The sequence below is a fragment of the Petromyzon marinus genome, chromosome 9, assembly GCF_048934315.1.
Source record: "Petromyzon marinus isolate PM22_M1 ecotype Great Lakes invasive population chromosome 9, UKy_Petmar_22M1.pri1.0, whole genome shotgun sequence".
In the NCBI taxonomy this organism is placed as follows: Eukaryota; Metazoa; Chordata; class Hyperoartia; order Petromyzontiformes; family Petromyzontidae; genus Petromyzon; species Petromyzon marinus.
The window spans coordinates 15,666,423-15,692,454 of record NC_133675.1 but is presented as its reverse complement, the minus strand read 5'-3'; the positions used below and the strand labels follow the sequence as shown (position 1 = coordinate 15,692,454).

At 50.9% G+C, this 26,032-nt stretch overlaps 1 protein-coding gene across 2 annotated transcripts in view; it reads right to left on the bottom strand.

Moving 5' to 3' along the window:
* Window positions 1–26,032, bottom strand: part of LOC116940448 (dedicator of cytokinesis protein 1-like) — a 337,619-nt gene that overhangs the window by 178,102 nt on the left and 133,485 nt on the right. For both annotated transcript variants that reach the window (XM_032950283.2, XM_076065949.1), the window contains exon 27: window positions 25,084–25,179. In XM_032950283.2, coding sequence (XP_032806174.1) covers window positions 25,084–25,179 — 96 coding nt within the window. The remainder of the gene's footprint in view (window positions 1–25,083; window positions 25,180–26,032) is intronic.

Below are 26,032 nucleotides of genomic sequence, written 5' to 3'. Positions count from 1 at the left end.
CGAATGACGTTTTAACTTTACTCTTTAACCACAGATAGATGATCGGCTGAGTCGGCAACTTGGCTGGGATTTGAACCGGTAAATATCCCAGAGCGAGGACAGGGCACTCCAACCCGTCAGTGCTACCCTGCAGAATCGACCAATCCGTATTCGCTGCTCTATGATGCCACAACCCTCGACCTCGATCTGGCGACCTTGACACCGAGAAAACAACAAAAAAAACCCGTGAAGTGCCGCTGCGAGTTGTGACATTTTCATTTGCTTCATCGATTTCGCCAGATAAGGAAAGGGCACAAAATGCAGTGGCCCCAGCGTCAGATTCAGTCGGCGTGGTCAGCGCCACCCGTGATGGCGACGGGCGCACACCACTCCCCCACCTTCCAACCCAAAACAACTGCTGCCATTCCCTGGCGAACGCCATTTCCACAGAGGGATGATAATTGCAGGGAGCAAGTCCCGCGGGGAATATTGCTCCGGGGAAATGTGACCGACGTCTTGGTCACGGGCGCAACGGGGTCACGGCAGGTGCGTTAACATCACTGGCACAGAAGTGGCTGGGAAACGATCGATATGGATAACTCAACACCATTGACATTTTTGGATGATTACTTTTGCATTTGTCAGGAGGGGTGGGGGGTGGGCTGGGTGTTTGCACAGGGACGCTTACACTCTTGACCAAGCGGCATGACGAGTTTCCAATCTGTAGGATATTCAAAGGACGAGAGCACAAGTGTGTGAACGATGGCCGCAAGCCGAACCATCCGCTGAAACTACAATTTTTATTGCCCTGAGCCCAGCAGCGTGTGCCTTCATTACACCGATGATGTGAGCCAGAAATCCTGGTCACTCACGTGCCATGACGTCGGACACATCGCTCAACCCACTTTATAAACTCACAACGTAACAAAAAAAAGGGTTAAAGTGTCTCCCTGGTTAAAGGAGCAGTGATCCAGCACTCGTCTTTGTCGGCGGAGCTGAGCCAGTGGTGGAAATTTCTCATCCCAATGATAGGTGCCGGTCTCCGAAAAGGACAATAGCCATAGAGTTTATTCAGCACCAGTCGCCAGCCATGGTCAATCCACTGCTGGATGAAGTCCTCCCCGATGTCGCCACCGTCTCTCACAATCCCGCGATGTAATAATCCACCTAAGCCCCTGCACACGAGCTGATGGTATTTTATTTTATTAAATGACTCAACTGCAGCTTTACACACACACACAAAAATCAGAGACACCCAACAAGCTCACTTGTATTTACTGCAAATTAAAATGGCCACGCACAATATGCACAACGCTTCATCAACTGCCCAGCAAAGTATAAGTGTCGACTTTATAGCCCCAACATAGAGGAAGCGGGTCTCAATCACCCAGGCGCAACACAGAGGAAGTAGTGGAGAGGGGCCCTGAGGGGGGGGGGCCTGAGAGGAGGGGGGGGCCTGAGAGGAGGGCCTGAGAGGAGGGCCTGAGAGGGGGGGGCTGAGAGGGGGTGCCCTGAGAGGGGAGGGCCTAAGAGGGGGGGGCCTGAGAGGGGGGAGAGCCTGAGAGGGGGGGGGCCTGAAAGGGGGGGCCTGAAAGGGGGGGGCTGAAAGGGGGGGCCTGAGAGGGGGGGTCCTGAGAGGGGAGGCCCTGAGAGGATGGGGGGGGGCCCTGAGGGAATCCATGCTCTGTAATGCACAGCAGTGCTCCCCTTTACACCCCCCCCATCCCATCCCCACATTCAGAAGCAGTGAATCTGGAGTGGATGAGGAAGCATTCAAGTTCAGGTTCAAGAGACCTCACATCCAAAGCCATTGATGACACCCCACCTCGCCATCACTTCCTTCCTTCTGCCAGATGCCACAGCAGTTGTAGGTTTACGCCCAGGGTGTGGATGTCGGACCCCCCTCCCCCCCCCCCCCCCCGTGTTTGCGGTGCCCGAGCATTGCCACCGGTCACCGTGCACTGCTCGTGCTCAACAGGAATCATTCAACCCGCTGGTTCAGAATGGACGCGCCTCCAATTAGACCGCTCAGATGGGGGGGCAGGGGAAGGGGGGGGGGGCTTAAAAAGCAAAGCATCGCTGGACACTCACCGGCAGCCAAAGTGCATGAGTAAGTGTTTTAGAGCAGAGCGCCGGCGTGGCCAATCGATGCGACGGCCGTGTTACACACCCATGGGTGAGCGCCACCCATCAATCGATGAATCAATCTGCACGTACCTTCAGCACGGGTGGGGGGGGGGGGGGAGTTGTTTGTAGTGCCGGCGGTAATACGGTGTGCACGCTCGTGTTTTGCTCCCTCCCTTCAATGCTCCGCATCAAATGTGCGTTCTTTATTCAACACGCTTGGGGGAATGGAACTGCGGCCCACATGCTCCTCCTCCGGGGTTGACGCGTCGACGATCACTTTTCACGGAAAGTTAAACGTGCTCTTGCCCGTGGGAAGAACTTGGCTCCCACCATAGGAACGTGGAGTTTCCACAATGCTGAAGAGCTGCTGACAGACAGCAGAACGGCCACGTTGCTCGTCTGTCCAAAGAGCCTCTTAGAATTTGTATTTTAAAAAAACCTACGTATTTATTTAAAATAATATGGAAATGAAGTAAATTGCAACGTAGACCTCAAGAGGTAAGTGGCAGCAATGAATGTTAACAGTGTGCAATTTAACTCCCCGCGAAGCTTCATTTCGCTCAGCCACTTGGTGCTGTGGCAGAACGGACGCGTCCCAACTCATCGTGGGAGGCTGTGCACTCATCTCAGGAAGTGGTCAACTCAGGCCATCGTCCCTTCAGGGTCATTAAAATGAGCCCCACTTTGTCAGAAATCAAAAGAGTACAATATAGAGAATTCCGCCCCCGCCAAAACAATATGCAATTTCCGCTACAGCCTCAAGGTCAGTAACGGAAATGAGCATTGCCCCGTGACTTTGTGAGCATAAGGGCCACTTTGATTTTGATTTGAATCTCCAGCTTTGGACAGTAACTGTGACACAGCCATACAACGTTCACTCCACTACGTTAATCACAGGCACATAATTATACGGGAAAGTGTGGGGATCGAACCATCAACTCGACGGGAATGTAAGCTCCGACCCCCTAAGCTATCGAGAAGCCACTGATCCGCACATGCCTTATTATTGTTGGGTAAACAATAACCTGCATTATTACTGTCATGTAGGGTTTTTAATGTCTGTTGTACCATTAAGCGCTGCGAGAATTGAGCAATTTAGTGCATGCGCTTGGGGCTTAATGCAAAGCGGAGAATCAATAAAAGCGGCCGATATGGTGCAATTTCCCACCAGCATTCTGCACGACTGCTTCTTCAGCAGAGCCAAGTTCTTTTTGGCTGCGTAAGGACCCTTACTTAAAGATACGTTGCAGAAACACAGAGCGGCACCCATAGCCCCCCCCCATCCCGCCCCAGCACCCCTACGCTGCAGTACGCCCTAGGGCTGAAACGGCACGTGTGGCTCACCCAGGGATTCATTTCAAGCATGTTTTATTTCTCTCCTTCCTGGCGGCACTTGCGATATTCAGTCTCGGCCCATTTTTGTTTAATAAGATCCGTTTAAGAATGAATTATGCACTTTATATCATGATTTTATTTTGCCCGGCAGAAAGAGAGCAGTGGGGAGGGGGGGGGGGGAACAAGAATATTTAGAAGGCGGCCTGGGTCGAAGAGGGTGCGGGTGCTGTACTCGTGGGTCCAGTGCAATGACTCTGGTGATGTTCACATCCGGGGCCTAATTCTCAGGCTCACACACCGGAGGTTAAACTGGATTCAAATTGTTTTTCCTTTCAACAAACTATATATTCCCGTTGGGCTATTTGGTATCGTGGGATCGCGTAATTTCTGCTCGCAAAATATCATGCGTGCTGCTCGAGAACGGTAACACGGAATATGACTCCAACGGAATTAATTCTTATTTTCAGGTAACTTCTGTACGTCACTTAACCAGACACGCGTATTCCCTGGAAAAATGCAGTTGTTTGCACGGTTAGCAACGTTAAATCTAAAATCACCTTTGAGTGATTGGTGACCAGGCTAAGGCTGTCAATTCGCTCCGCTTGTTAACCCGGTTTCACCACGAGCGGATAAAACCACTCGTGGCGAGCTTGGCTTACAACACAACGATGGATCCTCGGGTTCTCCGTGGAACCCAGACAATACTCTGGCACGGTATTCCACCCCCCGCCGCCCGCTCACCCGAGACACCTGACTGCCTCTGCACTCATTTCTCAAATCGAGCAATTGTTCAGTAAAGCAATCCTAACGCTATAGAACTGCAATTTACCTAAATCAACACAATGACTGATAATAAAACCGCCCTTCTGCACGTACAAAGCACCACAAGAAACGTTCAGACATGGATGTTTGTAGTAGTAGTTTACGGATCACTGTACACTCAAGAGTGCCCGGCTTAAAAAAACAAAAAAGCTACGACAAAGCAGGATACTGGTGCAAGTGACGAATTATGATAAATATACGAGAGGGTATTAAAGTTGGAGAGGATATTAAAGTTGGGGAGGTCATTTCAGAATACGAGAAGGTGCCAATATAATCTCGTAAGAGGAGCCGCAATCGGGAAGGCAACGCATACCGGAGCACGGCTTGCCAAGACTGGCATCGGGAGTTGGTATCCAGAGGTCAGCAGTCATTGGAGGAGCAGGTGTAAGAAGATCAAGATGTGCCAGCAGGTGTAAGAAGATCAAGATGTGCCAAGTTATCAAGATATGGCTGAAAAAAAGAGTCGGGATCAGTGTTATCGGTCGCGATGACCTATGGATAATAATCTGAAAGCCGTAATGGCTAAATTTCTACACGTGCCAATATTGAATGAGATTCTTGTATCGAGCCGCTCTCTACACGGTTAAAAGGAGAAATGTCTGGTAAGCGGTGGTATTAGGGAGACACTGATAGCAGATCCATGTTATAATTTTCCAAGGGCCATTCCCCAAAGTGACCTTGCTCTCTGCGTTCGGCAAGTCAATGTTAAAAGGTCATCCAGGGCCAGCGAGACTCATGCAACCAAACTTATCTGCCACTTGCTTCCTTTCTTCGGCTAGATCCTGCAAGCAGCGACGAGTCGATGAATCGTACTCCCTCAGGCTCGTGCCTCGACTGCGAGAGCAGAGCCCGAATCAAATGGTGCAACAACAAAAAAATCCTCAGAAAAAAAGCGAACGGGTAAAGAAAAAAGTGCAAACACTTTCGCATTAAAATTCACATCACAGATGTAGTCCACAGTGGTTTTCTCATTGCACTTAAAAGTGGTTGTAAAGCTACGGAAAATAGCACTTTTTTTATCTCGTAAAAATCCTAATGCATATAAATAAAATGCACACTTTAAATCGTGGTAAAACGAAGAAAATGTGTTTTTTTCTCTCCCCTGCGCGATCATTGCTAAATAAGACTTCACTACGCTGGACGTCCCGCTTCATCAGAGAGCCGCGACGAGTGCATCGCGGCGTAATGCCTTCAGTCTTGCCGCGGGGCGGATCGCACCGCGCAATAACGAAGGAAATGCACCAGGGCATACACACAACGCAGAAAAGCACCGCGCACTGCAATATAAAAGAATGCGCACCTGGGCAGACACGCACGAAGAATATGATGAGCTGTGCCGAAATGAGGGATGTGCACAGTTCCATACACACAGGAGCGCACGTGCACACTTCCATACAAATGTGAAAATACGTGCATGCACGCATATATACGCACGCCGCCGGGGCGAACACGCAAGTGCATGGACACGCACTGACACACAAAGACAAATATCCTCGGTATAGCCTTAACAGATTGTTGGGGCAAAGTGCTTGCTGTTGGCGAGCACAATGCCTGGCCACCTTTGTCTTTCAAGAGGCGATTTTTATACATCGCAGCAGGTACTCATTTGGGGCCGGGTCAACCTAGGGGAGACCCAGGACTGGTTGAGATCATCGTCACTGGTGCTGGGCGAGAACGAGAATCGAACTCGGGTCGAAGCGTTTGTAGTGCATGGCCATAGCCACTGCACGACCGCTCCCCACTAAACACGCACACACACACGTACATCGCACGTACATCGCACGTACCTGACTGAAACGAAGGTAAAGAATATGCTCTCGAGCACTCAATAATGGAGATTCGCTCTTTTGTTGTGGATATATTCTTCTGGTAATAATGATGTTAGTGAGCACCTATTCATGGACTCATATCGAGCGTGCCAACAACGTTTGGCACGCTCGATATTGAAATGATATTTGACTGATGATGATCATTATGTTCCATGGGTTAAAGGTACAAGTACATGAGCTGCCCCTTTCGTCAATCCACTGCTGGATGAGGGCCTCCCCACACCACGCAGGGTCATGGGGGTTGTTTGACCCCGCTGGTCAGTGCGGGGGTTGGTGAAGGCGCGATGGATTTTGCCGCACTGCCCTGTGTCGCACACGACGTAGCTCCCGCAGCAGCCTATAGCACCTGTTTTGTGTGCGGTGGCCTCCCATCAAAGCTCCCTCGAGGCTTGACTATGCTTAGCCTCTGGGTTGTGATGAGATTGGAAGCGTTCTGGGTGATGTGGCGATAGGCTTCGGGTTTAAAGGTAGAGGGGTACTTTAATGCATGGCACTGTACATTCACTTATTCTCACTTTGGACAGCAGCCTAAGACAATCAGGCGATAAAAAAGGGCTCAAGTCACGGGCATCGACAAAGGCAGAAACGCACACGTGCACTCGCTCACTCGCACGCGCACACGCAGCCAAACAGCGGATCCTGAATGTCGCTTTTGCAGGATGAGCCGTCGCCAGTCCTATAGAAGGGAATTCATTCATTCGGTCACCTTTTCACAAACCTTTAAATCGTTTAAAGTTATTGCGTTCCATTTTTAAATTGTGCAGCATGCACGTGGGCGGCCAAATGCAAAGAGTGATTAAAACGAACAAATCTGTGTATGTGGACATTCCCACGCACGCATGCACAGACCCTCGGACGACCTGGTGGCGTTGTTCACACTATTAAAAATATATTTTATTTACCAGGTAAAGCCCACTGAGCTATATCGCTCTTTTTCAGAAGTGACCTGGCCAGAGATGATAGCCCGGCGAAATGGTTCATCAAGTGGAAGTTTACAGCAGCCAAATACTCGAAACGCATGCCGATTCTAAATGTGGAGGGAAAATCGGAGGATCTGGAAAAAAAATCCACACGACCACGGGGAGAACATTCAAGCTCCATACTACAGTAGGCATCAAGGTCGGGATCGAACCCACGACCTCCTGCATACCAGGCGAGGTAGTTAACATCTTCTCGCTACCGTGGCAGCTGCCCCCCAAACTCTCTCGACAGCTGCTGTCGGTGCCCTCCTTAGATTACACCGCTCAAATCCACAGCCAAAACGCGCTTTAAAACATAAGCGTCGCTCAAAATCCCACGCAGCATTTAATTTACTTGAAAAGCCGATGACAGAAAGCCACGATAAGAAAATCTTCTGTGGACGACGCAATAAGAAAGGCGACGCTCACGCGTGGTCTGGACCAGTCTCACGAAATGGAATATCTCAAACAGATGGTAGTGTCACGTGAAAAGTAGACATTTCACAGTTGTACGTGTTGTGAGTCTCAGTACCATTCCCCATTTGTGTTGGTGATACAGTGTCGCAATTTTAATACATGCGCATGAGGCTCCCAATAAATTAACTGGCTTGACCAGCTTGTCGTGGGGCTGGAATTATTGCATCCTATCTTTGAAAAAAAAAATGTAATTGCGGACCCATAGGAGGCACCAGCCCGATGTGTCTACTTGCCAAGCCATATGTTTAATAACTCAGTGTCTCTATGCTGAAACAAGAATTAACACACTGCTTACCTGGGCAATTTTCCACATTCCAATGTCAGGTGAAAGTCCATTCATAGGACAACCATTTTTGATTTCCCACAGATTAAAATTATGGACTCACCCAGGAAAGATTATGGAGTGGGTTGACCTCTGGCCAAAACTTGAGCTCGCAAACTTCGAATGGTGAGTCAAGCACTCTAACCACGGTGCCACTGTGTTGGAAAGTTCCAGGTCACTTGCTGTGTTAGTTAAAAGGGAGAACAGACGTAAAAGTGCATGATTTTGTAGAATTATTTTATTCCAGCTGTTAAGCAGAAGCCCTAGGTCTAAAACAGAGACCAGGAGCCTGAGAAAGCCATGGAAAAGTGGAGTGTTGAAAAGCTTCGGGAACAGTCAAATAATCAGAGGTTTCAGACAGCAATTGGATCTTGCCACGAGAATGTAGAATTGTCAGCAGTCGCTCAGTGCTAGCAGCAGAGGGGAGCGCGGCCCCCGTTTGTCATTGGGTCAGGGTGACACCTTTGACTCGGACGTAAAATTTCATTCAAAACAAAATACCGTACAAATAAACACGGCTCGCCCGCAAAGGATTTACACATTTTAATCGTGGGCTGCTACACTCAATTCGTGCGAACTGGTGAGGTCATCGTAATCTCATTTGACTACATATAGGGTTGCACGGTGTACGGTAATGGAATCATTATAATAAATATGATCTGTCGATGAAATCTCTGTTGTTTGCCCGAGGCCACCAAATAACACCGCAGGCTGGAAACTGCAGAGCAAACAAACGGGGTTGTGCAGGCAGACAAACGGCCCCCGACACACGGAAAAACTGATGACACAACACCTCGGGCCAATTACACACGGCAGCGAAGCCCACGTGCGCGGCACACACGCATGGCTGCTCGTATATTATACACGAACCGTAATTACAATTAAAACAAAAGTGTCGCCTGAATTCCGAGTGTCTCTGCCGAAGCTTAGTCATCAAAATGTTTTAGTGACGCACTAGATGATTGGTGGCGTTTTTTTAAGCCTTCTTTTGCTGGGTATTTTTTTTTGCTTTCGCAGTGAAATTAAAAAAAAACCACGAACTGTGTTTACAACCTGCCCCGGTGCTCCAGCCCTCCAGCCCACAATTAAGGCAGCTGTCACACGATAATTACAAGGTCCACATGAGCACTCGCAAAGCTCAAACGCGCGCACAGACGCACGTGCACGCGCATGCGCGCGCACAGAGAGCCTGTCCCTCGGCGCACGAGACACAAAATGTCGCTACCCTCGACTGCGCTCACCTGTCGGCGGCGCACGTCAATCACCGACAAAACGCCACTGCTCGTCAGCGGGCGCGTGCGGCGTACACTCGCACACAGTGGTGCGTACGGCGCGATAGGTTTCAGTGGCGCGCACGACGCTACAGTTTCAGTGGTGCATACGGCGCTACAGGGTTCAGTGGTGTGATATGACCCAGAAATAAAACGTGTGTTAAAATCAATGACATGCGGTTCATTCGAGATGGTACGCCCATCGCTGTGACCTGAAATGGAAATACAGGACATCTTCCTTTTAGTTCAAATGGACTGCTAAGGGAAGATGCTGCGAGTGAGAATCTATGATGTGGAATGACAGAGAAGAAAGTTATTGGACAACACCATACCCAGCCGTCATCCCAGCACTGATGTTCATATAAAGCACTGAGCAATTTACAAGGTGAAATTGAGTACGATTGGACACGTTGATTAATGGGCCCTGCAGTTGAAATAGGGGCTACGGAGAGTGAGCCCCGGCAAGGACGTGGGATTCACACAATTGGCTCAGGGCCACCTGTGGAGAAGATCAAGATGGCACTTTGAAATTGGCGTGAGAACACAACACAAAGCACAATGGAATATATTAAACCAGACGTCTGTACATGACTATGACGATCGATTTGCATTTTTTTAAATGTGATATTTTAATACATTTCAGCCAAGTGTATATCGAACGTCCCTTGGTCACTGCTTACATTTGAATCTCATTTCTATTTTGAAAAAATATTTCATTGCGATGATCTGTTTATTTTATTTGATGATCAAGGGAAAGATTAGAATATTTGTCAGCGATATTCGCAGATCAGAGTCCTTGTGGATGAGAAGGAAATATTTTCAAATTCATCTGAAATCGCTCAGTAAAACATTTACATCCGAGAACCACTTAACGTCCCCAGACTTTCCACCTTCGTCCACCCTGCCGCTTCCGCTTGTTTTATGAACCCCGCTGCGGTGTTTGCTCTCCCCGTCTCCGACTGATATTTAATAAAAAACGGTATTTACATCGAGATAAAGGGAAAATCTACGAGAACCTCGGGCGAACAGAGGCGAGCGAGAGAGAACGCAACTGGAAGTTTTAAGGGGGGGGGGGGGGCACGCGGCACCCAACCACCCCCCCCACCCCCCCCCGTGTCCGCGCCAGGCCGAGCGCCGGCCGAGCGACACTTCTCTGCTGCTGCGGTGACGCCGGGCGAGCGGTCGACGGTGCCGTGAGATCAAACGGTCCCGGCGGCACTTGCACGGCGCTCGTAAATCCCCCGCCAAACGGTGGCGCCCGGCAGGCGGTGGCGGGAAGCGTTGGCGAGGCGAGCGGCTGTGCACGCGGCGCCTTCGATTGTAGACCAAACAAGGCGGCGGCGGCGGCCGCTGATGGGCACGCCGGCCGCTGATGGGCACGCCGGCCGCTGATGGGCACGCCGGCCGCTGATGGGCACGCCGGCCGCTGATGGGCACGCCGGCCGCTGATGGGCACGCCGGCCGCTGATGGGCACGCCGGCCGCTGATGGGCACGCCGGCCGCTGATGGGCACGCCGGCCGCTGATGGGCACGCCGGCCGCTGATGGGCACGCCGGCCGCTGATGGGCACGCCGGCCGCTGATGGGCACGCCGGCCGCTGATGGGCACGCCGGCCGCTGATGGGCACGCCGGCCGCTGATGGGCACGCCGGCCGCTGATGGGCACGCCGGCCGCTGATGGGCACGCCGGCCGCTGATGGGCACGCCGGCCGCTGATGGGCACGCCGGCCGCTGATGGGCACGCCGGCCGCTGATGGGCACGCCGGCCGCTGATGGGCACGCCGGCCGCTGATGGGCACGCCGGCCGCTGATGGGCACGCCGGCCGCTGATGGGCACGCCGGCCGCTGATGGGCACGCCGGCCGCTGATGGGCACGCCGGCCGCTGATGGGCACGCCGGCCGCTGATGGGCACGCCGGCCGCTGATGGGCACGCCGGCCGCTGATGGGCACGCCGGCCGCTGATGGGCACGCCGGCCGCTGATGGGCACGCCGGCCGCTGATGGGCACGCCGGCCGCTGATGGGCACGCCGGCCGCTGATGGGCACGCCGGCCGCTGATGGGCACGCCGGCCGCTGATGGGCACGCCGGCCGCTGATGGGCACGCCGGCCGCTGATGGGCACGCCGGCCGCTGATGGGCACGCCGGCCGCTGATGGGCACGCCGGCCGCTGATGGGCACGCCGGCCGCTGATGGGCACGCCGGCCGCTGATGGGCACGCCGGCCGCTGATGGGCACGCCGGCCGCTGATGGGCACGCCGGCCGCTGATGGGCACGCCGGCCGCTGATGGGCACGCCGGCCGCTGATGGGCACGCCGGCCGCTGATGGGCACGCCGGCGTTGCGGGACCGCGCGCGTGCGTTTGTCCGTGCCCGCGCACGCAGAGAGAGAGAGAGACCCCCGTCTCCTCTCGTGTCTTGTGGGCCAGAGGGTAAATTAATGGTAGCAAACGCGTATTGACTTGGTATGCCACAGAACATACCTCAGTGGGCTTTGCCCGGTAGGATGGGGTTGGCTAAGTTTGATTTGTTTGGGTTATTTGTTGACCGTTCTTGTATTTTGCGCCACTATCACGTGGTGTCTTTGTACTGTTTGTTGTAACGTTTATACCCGCCCCGACTGGACATCTGTGAAGAACAGCTTAATAGCTTATCGGATTACTCCACTATAAATACATATTCTAATTCTGAACTTGCCCAGACACCTTTGTCTCCCCTAGTGGGGACCTGAACTCGGGTCACCGGATTCGTAGCGCAGAGTGCTAACAGCTACACTACCTCTCACCCATCATTCCAAAGACGAAGATCCCCCGTATAGCCTGAACAGACTGTTGGGACAAGTGCTGTTATCGAGCACCTATGAAAGCCAGCACGGCACACGAGGGGGTGAGTGGCCAGCATCGCGCCCGGCCGCCTTTGTCTCCCCAGTGACGATATTTACACACCACACCAGGTACTCATTTGAGACTGGGTCGATCTAGGAGGAGGCCAAGGACCGGTTCAGACAATAGTCACTGGTGTTGGCCGTGAGCGGGAATCGAACCCGGTTCGCCAGGTTCGTAGCGCAGTGCGCTACCCGCTACACTACCTCTCCCCCATCACTAGACAAACACACGCGTGCGCACGGTTGGCTACCTACGGTGTGAAAGAAGTTCAACATACATACACGCATACACACGGCTCGGAGGGTTACAACGTGTATCCTGAATATGGTTTTTGAAAGCAACATTCTATAATTGCTTTATTGGATCTGTGCAAGTTCAAGAAATGAAACTCAAAGACAAACTGGCCGCTCTCTTCGTGTATTCCCGAAATAATATCAAAACACGGCCACGCTTTTCGTTTACAGATAAGAAACTGCTGCGCTACGAACCTGGCGGCCCCGGTTCAATTCCCGCTCATGGCCAACACCGTTCATCATCATCCGAATCGGTCCTGAGCCTCCCCTCGGTTGGCTCAGCCTCAAATCAGTACCTGGTTCTCCAGTGTGTAGTAAACATCGCCATTGGCGAGACAAAGGCGGCCAGGGCCACCCACCCCCTCGTGCGCCGTGCCGGCCTTCATAGGCGCCGCTCGTCAACAGCACTTGCTCCAAACATCCGATAAGGCTATCCGTGGGATCTTTGTCATTGTGCTCCCGGGCTTCCTAAGCTCTCAACAAGAGGTTAAGGGACTCCGGCGTTGCTTTGTTGTCACTAATAGGCAACAGGGGCAGACTCCGTGAAAGTCACCTGGCTATGACTTTCAACTCTGTTCGTCTCATTAACAAAGTGCCAAACTCGTTTCTGAGAGCCCGGGATACATAAGCGAGGCCTGCATCTCTCCAAAACGAAAGCCCATCTAAGCGTGCCCGTTGTTGACAAATTCTGCTGCCACCGCCGCCGTGTTTCTCGTTACATCCCTGCACGGGGCGCTCACTCCAAACTCCCACGCACACACACCCCCAATAAAAATAACGACGTTGTCGTTTGCCAAACAAAAACCCTGTGACGTCCCGAATGCAGGAGGTTTACAAAGGGTAATGAGCTGCCATTCAGTCGAGCGCTAATGCATCGAGCCTTTTCAAACAATCCTGACTGTGGCCGTGGGCAGCCCAATTTTGACCGTAATCAAGGTCAGTCATACTTTTCACGGTAATTAAACTCTTCAGAGATTTAAAATTTTTAGGTGGTAATTTACAGTCAACGTAAATGCACGCGTTTAGTCATAACAAATGACGTCTTTCGAATTTATGAATTGGCATTTTGATTACAATTGACAATGGACTTGAAAATTCAGCATATTAAAATGTAATTTCTGGTGAATATAAATAACTAGGACTGGAGACGAAAAGGATCCAACTTCCTTATGTTAGTGTGCTTCAGTCCACTGTATATCTATACAATAGTATAACTGTAGGGCACAATATATATCTGGCTAGATGGCATTCCAAATTTACAATCATGAGATCAAATCCCGATGAGGGGGTTACTCAGCCCATCATCCCTTTGGGATTGATAAAACAAGTACCACTGTTCAAGGTCAAAGTGGAATTTCCACCGCTGGTTTATAGCAGCAAAGAGTGATGAGATTTGTTCCATGCTCGTTTTCATCAGGCAGATGTGACTTGTATTAAAAGAGAAAGCCAACCTCCCTGGCCTTCTGTATTAAAGACACATGTTGTTAGCAAGCACCTATTATTAGGGCCTTTTCAACACACAAGTGTAACAGTGCAGCCAGAATCACACCGGTCAATGTCTGCTCCATGCTGAATATCACGCATTGCATGCAATTCCCATTTTAGGCCTCGTCGGCCTAGGTGATGGACAAGACTCGATCGGAATACAATGGCCACTGGATGTGCAAGGTTGGGAATCAAACAAACGTGGCTTCATAGCAATGTTCATCAACATCTGTACTGCCGACGCTATTGGGCCAAGTGCCTCTTGCGAGCACCCACGAAGGAGCTGTACACTCCTAAGAAGGCCGGTAACCGTGTTTCTTCCCAGTGTTTACACACCGCGAGAGGGCTGTGTCGACCTAAAGGAGTCCCACGACCACTTCAAATATCCGCTACAAATGTCAAGCCGTGCGCGGGAACCGATCACGAGGCACCAGGTTCGTAGAGCCGCTCGTTAAACACTTCACCACCGCTCCCAACGTGTGTGTGTGTGTGTGCAAATACAAAGACCCCCCATGTAGCCTTCACAGACTGTTAGTTAGGACGTAATGAAGGCCAACATGACACACGAGCAGAGTGGATGGCCAGTACCATGCCCAAGCATGGTCCCCAAGCATGGTGTTGGCCAACCATGACCCAAATGGTCATGTTTACACACTGCACCAAGTATAAATTTGCACCAAGTACAAATGTGTCCACCTAGAATAGGCCCAGGACTGGGTTGAGATATTCACTGTCACTGGTGTTGGCCGTGAGTAGGAATCAAACTCTGGTTGTCAGGTTCGTAGCGCAGCGCGCTAACTGCAGCACCACCGCTCGCAACACGCAAATGCACACGCGCGCGAGCAAACACGCCCACGCTGCGTACACTTAAACACATTATTGAATATCAATACAGCGTATTAAAACCTAAAATGAATCTCGATTCATTTGTTGCAAATGCAAAGCCAATGATGAATGTGGCACGGGAATGCATCGCCGCGCGGAGTGAACGTGCCGTGCGAGCGTGACGGAGTAACGCAGCCGTTCCTCTATCACATAGACGAGTGGCCGGGCTCAGAGTGGCCGGGTTCACCGTGGCCGGGTTCAGCGTGGCCGGGTTCAAGGTGGCTGGGCTCAGGGTGGCCGGGTTCAGCGTGGCCGGGTTCAGCGTGGCCGGGTTCAAGGTGGCCGGGCTCAGGGTGGCCGGGTTCAGCGTGGCCGGGTTCAGCGTGGCCGGGTTCTGGGTGGCCGGGCTCAGAGTGGCCGGGTTCAGCGTGGCCGGGTTCAGCGTGGCCGGGCTCAGAGTGGCCGGGTTCAGCGTGGCCGGGTTCAAGGTGGCCGGGCTCAGGGTGGCCGGGTTCAGCGTGGCCGGGTTCAGCGTGGCGTGTTTCCTGTACTTCACTATGATGTGAAATCACAACCATGCCAACGCCGCGCATGCACTGCCACGGTGGTGGTGAGAGGCTCATTGGCAGGGCCAGGAATATTTATGACTTCGGAGATTACCAGCTGTTCGAGCGACTGCTCACCAAAAAATCCGCATCCCTGCTTACTACTGCCATGGCAACGGCACGAGCCATTTTTAGTGGTGGGCAGAATGTCGAGCACCCAGCCTGACAAAGCTGTGCAGATGTCCAACTTTGATTAAACGTGATAAAATACTTATGTCATCGCCATCACGAGCCAGGATCTATCCACCCTAGATCACGGCCATCTCTCACGGTCTTGTGATGCCACAACCCATCGTTGCTGCTCCATCTCAGATCAAATCCAGCGGGCACCGTTCTTTCCAACGATGTGTATTGCCTAAGCCCGCTTGCTCTTCTTAGTCAAAAAGACGTCTCGAGGATGATCTCTATACCAGAAGTTAAAAACAACAAAAAGGAGGCTGCAATGTTGGGCTCAGGATAAATACATACAATGTTTTCTCCAGGTTAAAGTTGTGTCCATCTTCAAAATAATGACGATGGAGGTCATCTTCATTGGTGGACCTGGGCGTGACTAGTCAACTTATCCAAAGGATGCCCACCGTCACTTCATCAAATCTGGACAGATGGACTGAGTTAACCCCAACCGGGATTTCAACTCTATAACCTTCTGGGAAGCGATAGTATAGCGGTTAGCGCACTGCACTACGAACCCGGAGACCCGGGTTCGATTCCCGCTCACGGCCAACACCAGTGACGATTATTTGAACCAGTCCTGGGCCTCCCCTAGTCGAGTCAGCCTCAAGTGAGTACCGTGTGTGGTGTGTAAACATCGCCACCGGGGAGACAAAGGCGGTCGGGCGTGGTGCTGACCACGCACCCCCTCGTGTACCGTTCCGGCCTTCATAGGTGCTCCTGAACAGTGCATGCCCCAACAGCCTGTTAAAGGCTATACGGGGATATTTGTCTTTGCTATAAATTGCGTTCAACATTGACGGATTTGGCGAGTTCAGTTTTAATGAATGTTCTTGGATCTGGAAGGAAACTGGGGCGCCCAGAGAAAACCACCGCAAGTAAAGTGAAAAGCACTGAAAAGTACACAGACAGGCAACAAATGTACTCGCTGTCCAACCAATCCCCCTGGCCACTTGGCAGCGCAGCAGACACGAGTCTCACATGGCACCGCGCCGAGCCATGATAAAGAAAAGCAATCTCAGCCGCCCGCCGCACGAGACCCGCTCGGGGTGGCCAACGCACCCCGGAAATGGAGGTAGTCACCACATCCCCTCGGCCGGTCGCTGTCTACGTGGGCGGGCGTCCGCTCATTGGAAATATCAGCCTGCTACCGGGGCGTGAGAACAGCTTGGGACGAGCCAATTTTCCACCCCCTCAGCACCGGTTCCAACCAATGTCTGCTCAAGCACAGCTTGGGGCAGGGGGCACACGAAACACCAAACCCAAAACTTGGTAACTTTTGATGTGTTTTTGGAAGATGTATCAACATAACGTACGTATAATCATTGTTATTATTTAAGTGTGTTTTTTTTTCTTTTTCACCAAGGCCAGCTTCACGGTCTCAGCTGTGTGCTCCTTGGGATGTTCAGACAGCTGGGGGAGAAATTTGTCTGCCTGGAAAAAAAATAACCCACGCCTAGTGGGGCGAATAAACACGACGAATAATAATCAGTAACAGCTTAGACACCCAATCGCCGCACGACCTCCAGAGGGCGCGTCTCATTTGCTAGCCCTGGTCCCATCACCGCACGGACCGTCAACCCCCCACAGAATTCCGGTCGGCGCATTCAACGGAACGATTGTTAGAGGCTCGGATCGGCACTGGGCCTCCATGGGCACGTGGGCTCAACACAGGAAGGGAGTGTCGGGCGGGAGAATACCGAGCAGGGGAAACTCGTGCATTGGCCCCAGCTCTGAAGGCTGCCAGGAGAAAATTGGTTGCCACAGCAGCTGTCTCTGTGACACGGGGATTCGCATAATAGGGTCAACTTGGTCAAAACACAGTGACGGCCGAGAGGCTTAAGCGCTGGGCCGACAACGCCGAGAAGCAAGCTGCAAGCTAACAGATCGTGGTGCCCAACGGCGGCAAGTTGATGATCTCACCGTGGCTATCAACGGATTGCACGTAAAGCATCAGTATAATTGGTTGTCGCTTAATGGGGAAAAATTCCCACTCTGAGAATGAAACATTTTGGTTTGTCAGCAATGCCGGATAAGTGACCTATTAAAGTGACTCAAAAAAGTCGTTCCGTCATATAAAATCTCTGGTGCCGTTCTCCAACACGATGCGACGTTACGCTGATCGCACCCTCCGGGTTTCGGATCAAAATGTGCCCGTCTCACGACAAGTAATGCCATGTATCACAATCGGAACGTAATTGAAAATAGCAAGAGCAAAAGCCTCGTGCACGCATCAGTGCGAGAGGCATCTACACAAGTCGGACTGAATGTCAGCGTTGCTGACGTATTGGAAGCGCGCGGCGCTCGTGAAGACGGGGGGGGGAGGGGGGGCATACCCGCTCGCACAGATCAGGCCTGCCACCTCCAGTGCGCCCACAGGACAATTCTCTCTCTCTTTCCTCTCCTTCTACGCACCAAAGGGTGGCACGCGTCAGCACTTCTGCCTTAAAAGTGCAACACAGCAATAGCGTTGGCTTCTCTCTCCAATCGGATCATTTGCAAAAAGTGGCCAATCAGCACGGGAGCTTTATAAAAGCAATTAACCGCAAGGTAGCGCTCAGCACCAGCATACTTGCATGCTCAGAGGTGGAAAGGACACTGAAACGTGGCATACCTGAAACGTGGCGTACCTGCGTGTCCACCCGACACGGCAAATTTGATATTGGACGCGAAAGCCTAGGTGTTAAACCAAAGTAATGAACACTTTGTGCGGATTGTGTAATGGTGTGACATCCAGTGTTGGATATGAGGCACACCAAAGTGAATTCAAGAAGAAGTTCCGTCACCTGTTGGGCACCATTCTCTGACGTGAGGGGAGATTACACTGCTCACTACACAATGATTCCCGATGGAAATATCTTTGTCTCGTGAAATGACTTCACCGGCAACCATGTGAACATAAACGGGATGAAAACAAGTTTCACTTCATGCTTTGACGAGCACCGGGGTGTTGTGTCAAGGTGTGTAATTTCCACCACTGACATAGGGCCACCATTTATCATGTACCGAGTGGTTTTTATGGCTTTACTTGCGGATCTCAACAACCAGAAACGTCGCAATTCCCCCCGTGCCGTTACCTCGCAAGTCGACGAATTGCCGTGATTCGGTCCTACGGTTAATTCAAGAGCAAGTCGTTTTTCTCACGTTGTGGCGCCTGCAGAATCTGTGGTGGCTGCGAGATGCCGTCATGAACCGACAGGGGCCACACCAAACAATCAGAAACGGTACACAGATCAGTCTAAAATAAATTAGTCACATGCAGAAATTCAAAGCATGCATCTTCAGCGTAACAATCAACTTTAACGCGTGATTTGATTAATCATTACACGCCTATCGGCAACCATCAAAGCAATAATCAGAGTGGCAACTGTCTAGTGTCCTCCCAGTCGGCCTACCAAGTGTTCACCACCTCAATTCATTGGCACAAAAGCCAGTGGAGTCCAACATAAAGATATCGCCCAAAGACTCGCACTACCCCTCTTCACGAACGAACGCTATTTGCTCTTCCGATTATGACGGCGGGAATATTCATCGTGGTGTCCGTGCTGTTTTTACATCATGGATATTCGACTGTGAATCTCGATCCCATGCCTAATGAAATGTAACCCCCATGTCTCAAACGAGACCTGACTGCAAATGTAAATGATGGTTAAGATCTGTTGTGCTTACTCGGCAGTATATGCATTGCGTGGAGCAGCTAGGCAGGTGGCACTGTGGCTACAGCGCTCGACTTACAACTTACAAATAAAAGGTTGAGAGTTTAATTGCGTTTCCGGGACCAGCTGAGCCCGTCCTCATTCCACCGAAGCATTTCGCGGGAAGTCAACTTGCGGTCATCCCAAGGAGAGAACAACCTCAGCCAGGGGAACGTGGAATTTTTACCACTGGCTCAGTAGCATCAATGAAGATGAGCACAGCGCCATGCTTGTTTGAGAATGGAGACGCTTTGACTTTGAGTTAATCGTCTGAATATGCGTTTCGTGTTTTTTTATATATATACAGCAGCAATTTGAGTTAACTGCACGAAAGCTGTAAGATCAATTTAGTTTTTTTTATTGAAGTGGAATTGATTCCACCCGCGTTTCCTCTTGCGCATATCACGCAGCCGGACACACTGGCAGATGCATAAGTGAGTGTGGCCTGCTGATAAGTGTTATATGTAGGAGGTCTGCTGTGCTGCACAATTGGCAGTCACATTGAATATCAGCTAAAAGTCAAATTGGTTAAATAAGCAATGAGGCAGCACTCCTCTCTGTCGGCTGTCCTAAGCAAGGGGGTGGAAATTCCATGTGCCTATGGCAGGATCGAATCGTACCCTGATCAGGATTTGAGCTGTGCTACGGTGCCGCTGTCCGATTATTACGCCATTTGACGGCGTCCAAGATTAATTGTGAAAGTCCGTCAGCCAAACTGTTCTCTTTATTAGGAAAGCAGTCACTTGCCCTTCACCCGCTCAATAACGGCACCTTTCTCCTCAGCACATTCGCTTTGCCCGCGTAGGCGAGAGGCTTGAATTCCCACGGACGTGCCATCTGCCAGCAGCACGTGGACCTCGTGCTCGTCAACACGGCTCACAGGAGAGCATGGCCCCATTCATGTCCAGATTTTCTCACCAGGCGATTAGGTCGCTCATTTTCCTCTGCTGCACCCCCCCCCCCACCCAATAGTCTGGGACTCCCATCCTCCAGCCATCTGTACTGCCGACTCCCCCACACGTCCTGTTTCGACTCAAGAACGCCTCTTACAAAAAGAAGCGTGCACCGTTTGTGGACGGCACCTATAGATGCGGTCACATGTAGACAGCGTATAAAGCCACAGCAAGTCAATAAAGATCAAGGTGTCATCACGGCCAGTGCCACTGAAGCCACCGCACCTCGACTGTTGTGCAGTCACCACTTTACTTCCTGTAGTGTTACAGCACCCTAACACCTGGCTGTATGCAGGTCTTGTTGGTCACTAATGACTGGGTGCCTATTGCAATGCCAAAGAATTGCAGCCTCATCTTCCTGATGACATCTAAAATCTTCTCCATGCCCATTTATTTTTCTTAACTTCCAAGTAACTTGATCCAGCAATGACATTCCTAACTTGTACTTGTCAGGCAGTGGTGGTGCACGCCTGTAATCCAGCGCCGCGGAGTCGAGGGTTGGTGGATCGCACAGACACATGTTGTTCCCGTGGGCATCTAGGTGCCATACCCTGGGCTTGCCTCCAGAATGTGGTACAGCAGTTGTGGATTCCACCTGTTCCTCCTTCTGTATGAGATAGTGTCTTGCCCCATTGCACACGTGGCTTCTCTCGGGGGTGCTCTGCTTTCCTCCCACATGTAAACATTAATTGACCGAAATAATCTGAAAACATAATGGACCGCAGAGCTTGGACAAATGTTGGCACCGGTTCACGGCCTGGATGACGCTTTCCCCTCCTGTGTGTTGTTCCTCACGCCTCCAAGTCATTCTCTCTTTACAAACTGAAATTGCTGGAAGCACCACACGTTTTCACAAGTGCCGATGTTTACACATTGCTCCTGGGAATCGCTCAACACTGAGTAGATCCAGGGGAGGCCCAGGACTGGTTAAAATTTTCACCGCTGTTATTGGTCATTCGCGATTTTACATGACATTCGTGAAAAATTACTTCATAGCTCATGGGATTATAATTATTCTAATTATGAGCGGGAATCGAACTGGGGTGGCCGGGTTCGTAACGCAGTGCACGCGAACCACGACACTGCTGCTCTCCCACACATGCTCGCACACAGAATCATAAATCATACATTTGGGTGGTTAACAATGAAGATGAACCCAGGAGACTAGGCCCCTGCGGGGGCTTTGTGCACCGACACGCGAGATGTCCGGCTGCACGGCCCACTGGTTAACCTTTTCCACCGGACTGAGTTGCTGCCTTTGTTTTCCCGCCCGCTCGGGACGACTCGGCGGAGCCCCTGCGGGGGGAGGGCTTCTCCGCCCAGGCTTCAAGGAACTCCCCGTGCGCCCAGTGGCTCGCTCCGTGCACATACCTGACGGACACTGCACCCTATTTATGTGCAAATGAGCCATTTATTAATGTGCAAATTAGACGAGAGACCTTGATTACCTTTGGTTACTGATGAGGAAAGGAAAAAAAACACAACTAAGAAAAGGTAAAGATAAAACAAATGAAGCCTTGGCGGTAGAATCTAAGGCCGTCTCTGATTCTCAATCTCGTTTCCCCTCGCAGCCCCGCACAGGATGAGATAAAGACTCCGCCAGAACACTAACGCTGTGCATCGGGGTGCTGTGAGATATTTGCAGCCGTTTGACGGTTCCACAAGCGACACTATGGATATTTCCACCCAATACGGGTGCATTGGGAGGCACAGGCCTCCAAAGGCTGCCTTTACCAGGGAGTGACAATTCGAGATTTGCATGGCAGAGACTGGTCTCCGCGACGGTAACCGAGATGAAGTTTGCGACCTTTCCGAGCGCTTTCTTTAACCCGCGAACCCTCGTGGTTTTGTGAGCAATGGAGAGGATCGCAGTTCACATGACACCCGCGAATAATAAGGGCTTGCCGATAAAACTCAAGTTGCAGATCAGGGGAGTGATTACACGTATTGAGTTTTACAAAATGTTTTGGAAACAAAGAACCCGGCTGAACGCCATCAAGTCAAACACAAGGCACATTATTGGGCAGTGATTATTTCCATCGGTATTGAGCTAGTGGAGGAAGTTGCACATTATCACAATGAAGACCTATCAAGAATGCACACAAGAAATTAAATCACGCACACACACACATAGGTTATGACAAATTTTAAAAAGGTACAGATTATATGAGCATTAGGTCAGCGGTTGAGAGCTGGTGGTAGAAATGCCAAATTTATTTGGCAGGGACCAATTTGTTACGAAAAATCAAACCACTGCTGACTCGCCACATAATGGTGCTCATTGCAATTACCCAGGAAGAATTTGGTATTTAGTCGGCGTGGATTTGGGCTCATGTCCCTATGATCATTATGATTCAACGCCGCGACGTGACCAAAGTGCAGAGCACGCACACTGCAGCACCTAATATTTAAGCATTGCTAAGGAACATTTACCACTCCCTCTGCCTTCAGCCAAAGCCACGCAGACGTTCTACGTGGACGCCAAGCACTCGCAACCACAGGACGCCTGAAGGATCTTCTCTCCCTTCGGGCAGCACCTAGCGCTGCTTTGTGAAGGTTTATTGAGGACAGCCGCACAGGGAGGGCAGCAGCAACAGGTGCTCGCTCTGGGTCCTCACCTGGCTAACCTGCCACACGCATTGACAACGTGCAACGGACCCATGCATACAAAGACAATGATCCCCCCGTATAGCCGTAACAGACTGCTGGGGCAAGTGCCGTCAGATGAATGCCTACGAAGGCCGGCACGGCGCACGAGGGGATGGGTGGCCAGCACCACGCACGGCCGCCTTTGTCTCCCCAGTACTCATTTGAGGCTGAGGCGACCTAGGGGAGGCCCAGGACCGATTCATATAATAGCCACTGGTGTTGGCCGTGAGCGGGAATCGAACTCGGGTCGCCGGGTTCGTAGCGCAGCGCGCTAACCATTGCACTACCACTCCCCACGGACACACACACTGAACAGCAACGCTCTAGCGTTGAGCGTTAAACAAGTTAAGCAAGTTTAGAATTTAAAATAAAATCTATGAGTATCTCCCTCCTTCTCAAGTGAGCACGAGGCGACGCTCGTCTCCATCCTTGGCCTGGAGACGGTTGTTGAAAGTCCACGTCCTTTTAGTGGGGGGAACAGTCTCTGAATAGGACAACCAGTGTCCAAGTGCTTCCTCTTCATTGAATTCTGTCACTGAACAATCGTGAAGAGCGTGGGTTGATCACAGAGTACACCCCCCCCCCCTCCTCAAACAGGAGCCACTGATAGGACTAGAACAAGTGATGGGAATTCCACTTTGAGGTGGAAGTGTAAAATACGATAATAAATACCATGAACATGAATCGCTAAAAGCTGTTCATAGCTGGATGGTCACTTAAAATTTTTGGGCAAAGCAAAGCAATGATGTGAGCACGGCAGACATTTGCCGGCGTTTGTTCGTGAGCAATGAACGCGAAGAAAACCTCCTGCCGTGTCAAAAAACGGCAATGAATGGGTGCGCAGAAAGACAAGGTCACTTATGTTTCAATATCGCCTCAGCTGACGGGCTTTGCTGCATCAGCTGAAATAATTTGTCTGTTATCACGCCAGGGAAAATTTGGTACGTGTCTGCCTCCTGCCCACCAGCGAGCAGACACAAACGCACGCGCGCACGTACACGGGGGAGGGAGGAGGGGTTGGAAAGGGGGGCATTCATAATGAGCGCCCTCCGTCAGCTGCTCAACGAAGGGGATACAAGCTGCTGTCAAAGCTGTCTTGGTGCCCCGCCTGGAAGCCTGGGTAGGCGTGCACCTGGGCCGGTGCTCCCTGAGCGACCGTGCTTGCCGCATATGCTCGTTTCAATATTTTACGGGCGGCGTTAATATACATATATTTTTGAACGTACCGTACTTTTATAAACTCTGTCTGGAAGGAAACTCTCTACGACAGCTTTACCTCTGCCAACGCGACTTTTTGAAATCGAAGAGTTGTGGATTTTTTAAAATAATTAAATGCAAAACAGAGATAAAATAAGGTTACGCCCCAAAAGCCTGTCAAGGCTCTACGGGGCCTTTGTCTTGTGTAAATCACCATAGGTGCAGCACCTTTAAAAGTGCATGCATGCACTATACACAGTTATTTTACATATGCAAGTATGCATACTAACACAGTCATGTAAGTTCAAACGTACATTATTGAAATCTTATTCTTAGCTCTTTACATATGCAAGTATGCATACAAACACAGTCATGTAAGTTCAAACGTACATTATTGAAATCTTATTCTTAGCTCTTTCGGTAAAGTCACGTTGAAGGGAAACAATAAAATAACCGACACACCTGATGACGACCGTTTGTGTTATGGTCGAAACGTCGTGAGAATTTTTCATTGTTTTATATATTTTATTATTTTATTGTTTCCCTTCAACGTGACTTTACCGAAAGAGCTAAGAATATGAATTACTGCAGTCACAAAAGCTTTAAATCAAAATTTATTGAAATCTGTTGATGAAAAAACTCACTACACATTCCCAGTACACTGTGTACAATATGTCCTGTGCACTGTCCTGTTTTTCATCCAAGATGTCACATTAGTTTAAGGCTGACCATATTCTATGAACCTCAATATTTAACTGAATGATGTGCAATGTTAATGTCCAATGCCTCCCACGCATAAAGACAAAACAACCACGGCAGCCTGCAAGTGCCACTAAGTGGTGGCTACGTCACCGCGGTGCTTGCGTCTGGCTAGGTACACTTTGAGGCCACATGGAAGTGTGTCGCAGAATCGCTGGCAGGTGGTCACATGATAGACCAAGACGATATGGATTCACGAACCATGGTGATCGACACACATACGCATACACATACGTGCTATGTACATTAATCTCACAGGAACAAATGTGTTTCCAGCGCCGTGAGCATTCTGTTGCTTGTGCTCTCGCTGAACAAGCAACCACAAGGTACGAGCACGCGAGATATTTGCACTGAACGCGGATTCACTTGGCAGAGATTAAAAGAAGTTGATGGCCACAGGGAAGAGGAGGAGGAGGAGGAGGAGGAGGAGGGGGGCGCCCGGAACTCACCATGAGAAGGGAGTTGTGGTCCATGGCAATGACGGTTCTATTCACGGTCCTCAGCAGCGACTCCATGATGAGCTGGATGTGCATCTCTGTAGGGCCCTGCGCACGCACGCACGCACGCACCAACATACGGAGACAGAGACGACACACTAAGTCTTGTAGACCGCAGGGGCTTGCGGACATTGCATGAGCGCCTCTTCGTGACAACACAGCACACGTGGGGAGCTTGTGTTGCAAACAACTCTTCCATGAATGGAAGATCAATGACTCGTCAAAGTGAGAATGTGGTGAGGTGCCAACCATCAGGCGTATCGCTGGTGACTCGAGTCTTCTGATGGAATGGGTGGACTCCACTCAGCTCCCACCCCAGATGCCAGGGAATGGCTTACATTAACAATACAATCGTAACCTGTTGCTTATTTCAAACGCCATCTGAAACATGAGTTGACAACGCTCCGAGACACCTTTGGCTCAATTTAAGGCTGAGTGAAAGTAGCGAATACACCACGACTAGTTTTTAACACCTTGTGCCACTGATGGACATGGCCAGGAATCAAACCAATTTTTCTAGGATTGTAGTGCAGTGCACTACAATATGACTCCTCCAAAAAGACAAAGATTCCCCGCATAGCATTAACAGACTTTTGGGGAAAGTTCTGTTAGCGAGCAGCATCTATAAAGGCCGACACAGCACACGAGGAATTGAGTGGCGAGCACCACGTCCGGCCACTTTTGTCTGCCTTGTAGCAATGTTTACACACCGCATCAGGTACTCATTTGAGGCCATGAATGGGAATCGAACTTGGATCGCCGGGTACGTAGCGCAGCACGCTAACCACTGTGCCACAGCTCCCCACACACACACATATACAGTATACAGAACGATGTCTTTGACCAGTATTACCTCTGGCAATGACGGATGATACCAGTCCAAGGACTGGTAAGTGGCAGA